At 61.0% G+C, this 7,974-nt stretch overlaps 1 protein-coding gene across 1 annotated transcript; it reads left to right on the forward strand.

Moving 5' to 3' along the window:
• Nucleotides 1-914: 914 nt before the first annotated feature.
• BARX1 (BARX homeobox 1) lies at nt 915-2,278 on the forward strand. Its single transcript, XM_027768081.1, has 4 exons — nt 915-1,051; nt 1,111-1,557; nt 1,641-1,725; nt 2,111-2,278. The coding sequence occupies exons 1-4, from the start codon at nt 915-917 to the stop codon at nt 2,252-2,254; spliced, it is 813 nt and encodes a 270-aa protein (XP_027623882.1). The 3' UTR covers nt 2,255-2,278.
• The last annotated feature ends 5,696 nt before the right edge of the window (nt 2,279-7,974 follow it).

The following is a 7,974-nucleotide window of genomic DNA, read 5'->3' on the forward strand; positions in this document are numbered from 1 at the left end:
CCCAAACCAGGGAAGCCAGGATCTCCAGAAGCCCACGTCTCCCGGGGCCGGGTGGGCACTCTGGTCCAAGTCGGCCCGAGCCTCCCGGAGCCCGGCGCCTCCAGTGAGAGACTAGCGCGGCCTTGGCCGCAGCGCAGACCTGCCCGGGCCTTGCTCGGCCGCAGGAGGCCTGATTGTGAGCTGCGCCTGGCTGGCCCTTCCGCTTCCAGGTCGACTGGACCTTGGGGAGTCGGAGCCAGCAACGCAAAGCTTTTCTGCCTCTGCTTCTTCTCTTCTGGGGGAGCCTGCCCTGCGGTGCCCCTCCACTGATGCATCCCCTTCGGCCTTTCCTCATCCCTCTCTCCGCTCGCAGCGTCAGCCTCGCTGGCCCCTGGCGATGGGTGGCTCTACCCTCCCTGTCTTTCCCCCAAGGATCTCTTCTCCCACATCACACTGACTTTTGCTGGGCTCTTCGGCCTGTAGAGCGGCTGGGACCTGCCGGGTAGATGCGTCTGTCTGGGAGGAGAGGCCTCTGTGCCCCAAGAGGGACCCCAAGTCCGAAACCCGCCTTCCCGAACCCCTTCTTTAGCCAGTGCTTGTATGCGGGAGCAGCAGGGCCAGTTTTCCCGTTTAAGTTCGATTGCGACGTCGCTCCTCGCCGCCTGGGACCTGCATCCGTTCTGTCGTTAATAATTCGTTTGAAGCGGGCAAAAAAATCCTTTTAGAACTAAAGAAAATGGAAGCATCTCCACGGGAAAGAGAAAAAAAAACGACAATTTCCAGGTTCACGGGTTGCTTTGGAATTTCCGGGAAGCACCCAACCCTAACCCAGACGACACCGGCCGCCTGCGCTGCGCTGCCCTGCCGCGTGGCTGTCGCTCCACGCACAGAGGAGCGACCGTGCACGCCATGCCTGCTCTGTCCTGAACGCGGCAATGCGCATCTTCGCAGCTCGCTGCCGTTTCCCGTTGGCCTCCCCTTTCCACGGGAGTCTCGGAGCTGCGAAGTTCGTCGTGGAGGACCCTGGGATCTCAGAGGCGGCTGGGCCTGGGGAAACAGGACAAAGCACGGGGTTGGCGAGGTCCCCTCTCCCAGACTCCGGGGACAATCGCGTTAGGGAGGGGCGCCCTGAGCGGGCAGCGCGAATCCATCCCTCAAGGCCAGGGGCCAGGCGGGGAGGTTTTGCCCTGGGCGACATTGGCACAGGAACCCCGCCGCACAGGGGGTGTCTGTCTCGAGGCGTAGGAGCCTAGCGGAGCTCACCCGTCTCCACTCTCTCCCTGCAGCAGTGCTGAAGGCTGAGCAGGCGGCGGTGTTCAAGTTCCCTCTGGCGCCGCTTGGCTGTTCTGGGCTGGGCTCGGCCCTGCTGGCGGCCGGGCCTGGGCTGCCTGGCGCGGCGGGTGCGCCGCACCTGCCGCTGGAGCTACAGCTCCGCGGGAAGCTGGAGGCGCCAGGCCCTGGGGAGCCAGGCACCAAAGCCAAGAAGGGGCGCCGGAGCCGCACTGTGTTCACCGAGCTGCAGCTGATGGGCCTGGAGAAACGCTTTGAGAAACAGAAGTATCTCTCCACGCCAGACAGGTAGTTCAGGGCCAGGCTGGGGCCAACAGGTGGCGGGAGGATGTCCCCTGCCCTGCTGAGGGAACACGCCCTACTCTTTCCAGAATAGACCTCGCGGAGTCTTTGGGTCTGAGCCAGTTGCAGGTGAAGACGTGGTATCAAAATCGAAGGATGAAGTGGAAGAAAATTGTGAGTGTGCCTGCGGGCTTGTGGCCTCAGCTTCCAGGGTCGTACCTCCTCCCCTCCACTCTCCTCCCCTTCACCCTACCGAGAATTCCTCCCAGACCTCTGATACCGGGGTGAGCTCCAGGACCTGCTTTGTTCTCTCCCTCCCTCTGGGTACCCTAGTTCAGCCAAGGTTTCCTCCTGACTCCCGCTTCACCCTCTGACCTGGCAGCCTTGAACCCCTAGGACCTGGGGCAGCCCCTCCCCAGCGCTCAAATGCCACGTTTCCCTGGGACCCAGAGCAGCCTCCGATGGCTTCCTTCGGTCCTTCTGTCCCACCTGGGCGGAGCGCCCCCGGGTCCTGGATCTGCTCTCCGGCTCACCTCCATGCCCGCTCATCCCCCTGCAGGTGCTGCAAGGCGGCGGCCTGGAGTCTCCCACCAAGCCCAAGGGGCGGCCCAAGAAAAACTCCATTCCCACGAGTGAGCAGCTCACGGAGCAGGAGCGTGCCAAGGAAGCAGAGAAACCAGCGGAGGTACCGGGCGAGGACTGAGCCTGCCAAGGGTGTGGCGAGGGCCCGCCGAGGGAACCAGCTCACAAGCTCTTCCAAATCCACGCCGTCTGCTTTCTAAATGTTTTATTATTACCTTGAATGCGGACAATTGGGGCCAAACCAGGAAGGACACAGACTCTGAAGCCAGACCCAGGCCTCAGCGTGCTCCCGGGCTCTAACCTAGGAGAGTCCTGTGGGCTCTAACCTAGGAGAGTCCTGTACAGCAGAAGCCCCTCCACGGAGCCCCAAGGCCAGGCGCTCCACGCGCACTCCCACCGAGTTCCTCGCCCGCACCCCCCACGGCCTCGGCTGGACTCCCCAGGCCACCAGGCACACACCTGCTTTCCTGAGTCAGGCGGCAGTTGGGAACAGGCCACTACAGCCGAAGACGGGGGCTCCAGGCCTCCGGCCGTTCCCGATGGCGCGCCGGAGCCCTTACCCTCCTCTTGCGAAGATGGTGACATTTTTTCCAATAAAATATTTTATGACACACTGGGCCTTGGTGCATCGGCTTCTGAACTCGCGAGGGGTGGGGGACCGGCAAGGTAAGACTGGCTCTCGTAGCTTTTTAAATGTTTTCTAGATGGCACTGGCCAGAGAGAGACTGAGAAGGAATAGGGAAAGCCCCCCCACCACTCCACCACCACAGCATCGTCAATCTCCCCCAGGATTCTGGGCACATACCCACCCGTACCCAGCCCAGCAGGATTGGAAACCAGTGGTTCCATGTGGTCGGTCTTAACCACCAGGCTACAGAGCAGACCATGGAGGGTAGCTTCTTTATATTTTTAAAACAATTATTTTATTTAACGTATTTATTTATTTTAATTTGACCAGAGAGAGACAGAGTGAGAGAGAGGGAACGTGAGAAAGCAACCAGGTCTGGACACACTGCAGTCGGCCACGTGGGAGTCCCGCACCCCCACCACCAGGCCACCTGGGCATCTCGGGTAGCTTCTAAGGCATCCTTTCCTCCCTGAGGAGAGCTGTGAGGACCTGAAGTACAAGGGCAGTAACATTGGGGTGTGGAGGGCACAGGAGTAAGAGCGGAGCCCCTGCACTGGGCTTCGCTTCGGAAGTAGCCTGAGGTCAAAAGCTGTCCTGGTTTGTCTGGTTTCCTGGGACTTGCAGGACTGATTGTGGGGTCCTTGAGACGGTTTTGACCAGCTCTCTGAGGCAAGCAGGAAGCGGAGAACAGGAGGCTTGTGTGGAGGCAGCCACCATGGGTGCTGACTGGCCTCTTGCATTTTCCCCTGTGTTCGTGGGTGGCAGCCTCCGGGCTGCTGAGTTGACTCCAGAAAGCAGGAGCACAGGGTGGACAGACAGCTCCAAAAGACTGGCTCCGGCCCCGCAAAGGGCAGCCTGGGGGTGCAGCATGTGTGGCTGAGGGCTCTGCCTCATGAGAAAGTCTGGGCTGCCTGTCTGCTGCCCAGGCTGAGTTCAGAACTAACTGTGGGTTTCCGACCTTGCGCTTTCTAGGGGGCTGCAAGGTAGGGGGTGGGAAGACTGCTGCTTTCTGATTAAAGCCCAGGAAGTCAAAGAAAAGACGTGCAGAGTTCCAAGCAGGACCAGGATTTGGTTCTGGGCCCTTCCAGACCCAAACAGAAGGGGAAGAGAGTCAGAGACATCCCAGCTCAGTCCCAGGCTTTGCGTTCAGATTGTGGAAACGGACCCCATGGCCCTCACCTGCAGGCCATGATGTCCTTCTCCTATGGGCTTGACGGTCCCTTCCAGAACGTGCACTTGAACTTCCCCACCCTGAGCAGCTCTGGCCTCAAGGCCTGAAGATCTCTCTCTCTCTGTCTCTCTCTCTCTCTCTCTCTCACACACACACACACACACACACAGAGTATTTTCTGAGGGCTGCAGGCAGCTCTCACCCAGCCCTGCTGAATCTCTGGGAAACCAGCTCTCCCTCCCTCAGGGCATTTAACTTGGCCTGGCAAACAGCTTGAAGAATAGTTGTCTGAGTCTTCTGAGGACTCGGGAAAACTCCACCTGGAAGGAATGAATCATTAACGTGCAACTGCGCCCCCTAATTCCTTCCGGCCCTTGGGGTTACCTTCTATCCCAGGGCAACTCAGCCTAACAACCTCCCCCCAACTTTCTTGCACCGGCCTGGGAAGCCTACTGACTTACGCAGTTGCATCCAACCCTCTCCCTTTCAGAGGAGAAAAGCGAAGGCCCAGTGTTGTCCGGAGAGTACTCAGGGACTAGGATTCCTGCTAGGCCTTCCTTGGTGGCCTATGTAGAGCTGCAGAAGGAGGAGGGGTTGACCTTCCAGGCCCATTGAAGAGGCAAGGAGGGGGTTCAGACCCGCAGTGGTCGGACTCCTTCAGTTCTGTTGCACAAATCTGAGAAATGCGACCTTAGGCAAATTCCCCCAGCCACAGCCCCTCACTGGATTGGGTCGAGTGGTCTTGGTGGTACCAGGGCTGCAAGTTTCAGGGAGTACAGCTCCCTCCCGGCGCACATGGGACACCCAACCTCTGGCCACCAGTGCGTCAGTGAGGCAACTGGGCCTCAAACAAGCCTCAAACAAGCGCATCTGGATTCCAGTGCAGCGTGGGCAGGTGGGAGCGGAGTTTAGTCGTTGCCTGCGCTGCTGTGCTCCTTGGTGGGACGGGACCAGCGACAATCAATCGCAGCGCCAGACAAGCCATAAAGCCAGTCAAGAGGAGCTGACAGCGCCACTAGTGTGGGGGCGGAGGAGGCTCTGAGACCCAGCGGAAGCTCCAGGCGGGTCCCGGGAGGAGCGAAGGCGCTTGCTGAGGCCGAGGGCTGCTCTAGGACCGGAGGCCGCGAGCGGCCGGCACCCGCAGGGCCGCGACTCCAGGTCAGGCAAAGGGCCCCAGGAGGTGACGCGTTCTGGACTGAGCGCGCCGGGCCGAGCTTCCAGGAGCCGGATCCACTTGCCACGCTCCGCCCGGGCATCGGGCGCCAAGGCCTCTCTCTCTCTCTGCAGCGCGGCCCCTCACTTCAGTCCCGCTGCATGGGGGAGGGACAGTCCCCTTGTCCCTGTGCCTTCTTTCTTTCTCACACAAATCTCAACTCTGCTCCAAGGTCCTGGGAGACAAAACGCGGAGAAGGCGCCTGCGGCCGAGCCGGGGGTGCTCTTCCCGGAGCCCCCAGGCCCGCTGTCAAGGGAGAGAGCCGGTCAGGCGTCTCTCGAGAGCGGTGGCGCTGGGAGAGGGGAGAAGCACCGCCGGGGACCCCCGGGAGGGGAAGAGCAACGGTTGGCAGCCGCGAAGGCTGGGTCCAGGAGGCGTCCCGAGGTGGCGTGCAGTAGGGGAGACTGGGGGAGGGCTGGCGGAAGGGCCTGGGCGGGAGCTAGGGGGCCGCACCCCGACCTGCGGGACCGGGTTCAGAGCAGGTCCTGCTCCGGGCGGGTGCACCGGGAGCAGGGCTCGCGGCTGGCGGGAAAGCTAAGTGGCGGGCGGGAACTCCGCGCGGGTCCCGGCACCGCCTGGACAGTCGCGCGCACAGCCGGGGCGCACGCCCAGCCGCCCGGCTCTTCGCTTTTTGAATAGTAAAGCTTCCTGGGGGTCGTTCCCGCCCCTACCCGGGATTCTCCTGGAGGGTCACCAGCCGGGCCTTGTAGGGCTAAGGCAAGACGTGAGGTCCCAGGCGGGCAACTTTTTCCACTGCCGAGTCGGAGGCCAGGCAGGCGTCTCTTGGAGCCGAAGGACGCGCTCTAGTGCCTACCCGAAAGCGAGGTCTGAGCGGAGCCGGCCCGGAGCGGCCCAGACGCTGGCCTCCCAGCCTGGAGCGGGCCCCCTGCCGGGTCCTCCCCTTGGAGCTCCAGGGTCGGAGAAACCAGGCGCCTCCTCCGGTTCGGTTGCCTGATTTCGTCTGCGCGCCAGGAACCCCCTGTTCCAGAAGTGACAGCAGGGGAGAAGAAGCTCAAGAAACACACCCTGGTCCCACCTAGTCAGCAGTGGGGACCCGGTGACGCCCCCGCTCCAGAGCCTGGCCAGGCCTGCCGGAGGCTCAGGTGCCGCGCAGCCTGGGCGGGAGCTCCAAGCCCGAGGAAGCTTCTCCTGCCACCTCCCCCGCCCAACTTGGTGAGGTAAGGGGGCAGGGACTTCCGCGGGTGGGGCAGAAAGGTGACGACAGCCACCAGGCAAGCGCTCGCTGCGCAGTCTGCAGGGCTCCGGGTCACTTCCAACTCCCTGCAGGAAGGCCGGAGTCCCCTCGGTAGGTGCAGGAGGCAGGGCCAGAGGTTTCGCAAAGGCAGGGCCTCCCACTGGGTCCTGACTGCTGAGGGAGTCTCTCACTGCTGTCGCTTCGCACGTTCGAATTGTCCTAGTTGTCACTCAGTGTCGCTGTACTGCCTACTTCTGAAATGGGTTCCGGAGGGTTGGGGTGGAGGCGAGGTGCTGTGGACCCTGTGCCCAGCATGTGACTCCCCCCTAAGAAGGCCATTCCGAAGGGGCAGAATGGGCAGTGGTGGCCTCGTCCCTCAGGCACTACCCCCCTGGGAAAAGCCAGGGCGATGAGGGGGGGGCTTCTGCAGAGGAGGACTTCACAGGGAGGAGCTGCTCTGAGGAAGGGTGATCTACTCACCGAGAGGCAGAAACCCAGGTGGCAAGAGGCCCACAATGAGCGATGGAGGGGACAGATTCAGAGAGGGCACTGGAAGAAGTTTAGAAACCCTTCAACCTGTTGATTTCCTTTTAATGCAAACTCGGTAGTTATATGTGATAAAAACCTGTGTCCTAGCAACCCAAAAACTGATCTCTGAGTAAGTGTGAAATAAAAAGTCCAGGTCATCTGAAGGTAGCAGTTCATTTCATTGGCAACATTTTAAGAATAATGCTCAGGAAATGCTTGCGATCTGGACATCCATGCGCTGCAGCTATGCAGACATTTACCCACCGTCCTGCGCTCCTTCACAGCGTCTGCTGGATGCAGCAGGCAGCTCCCAGTGTTGGGGACACAGCCCTCACCCCATCCGGTAAGAATTATGAGAATTAGGTTGCAGGTTTGCTAGAGATTCGTCATCCCATTTGCAGATGGAGAGAAGAGCTCAGAGATGTGAGGCAACTAGCCTGGGAACACACAGCGATCGATCGGATTTCCAGCAGAATCATCTACCTTGCCTTGGTGAGTCTGCTCTACCCCTCACTCAGCGGCTGCAAGGTCCAGTTAGGGTCCCCAAAGCCCCTGTCCACCCGGAATCAGCCTTGCCAATTTATTCACCAACTATTAACTAAGTGCCCAGTTGTGCCAAGCACTCCCCAGGGGACTGTGTGAGGGGAAAGGGATAGCTAGTAAAGAAGCCGCAATTAAACCCACGAGACACTTTCAGGGACTGGCAGATGCCTGTGGAAAACGAAGCAGGTGAGAGAGAATGAGTGGGTAGGGACTGTATCAGGGTGATGGGGAGTGGGGTCAGGAGCCCACCCTTCTGTTGAGACCTGAATGACCACAAAGCGGCTGTGCCAGCGAGTGGGCACAGGAAGTGCCGAGGCAGCTAAGCGCTCCTGGGGAACAAGTACTGAGAGGTGGGGAAGGGTAGGGGGCTAGGAAGCAGGAGGAGGGCTCCCCTCTCCCCCGCACTACCTTAACCTGGCGGGAGGAGGACGGGTCCTGTCCAGCCAGCGTCCCAGGGGGCCGACCCTGCTCAGGCCCGGCCCCTCGGAGCAGAGGCGGGCCATGCCGCTGCACCAGTTCCCCCCCACCACCCCCCCACCCATCGGCAGCTCCACCTCCACCTC

The sequence above is a fragment of the Tupaia chinensis genome, unplaced genomic scaffold (genome assembly GCF_000334495.1).
Source record: "Tupaia chinensis unplaced genomic scaffold, TupChi_1.0 Scaffold145441_1, whole genome shotgun sequence".
NCBI lineage: Eukaryota > Metazoa > Chordata > Mammalia > Scandentia > Tupaiidae > Tupaia > Tupaia belangeri.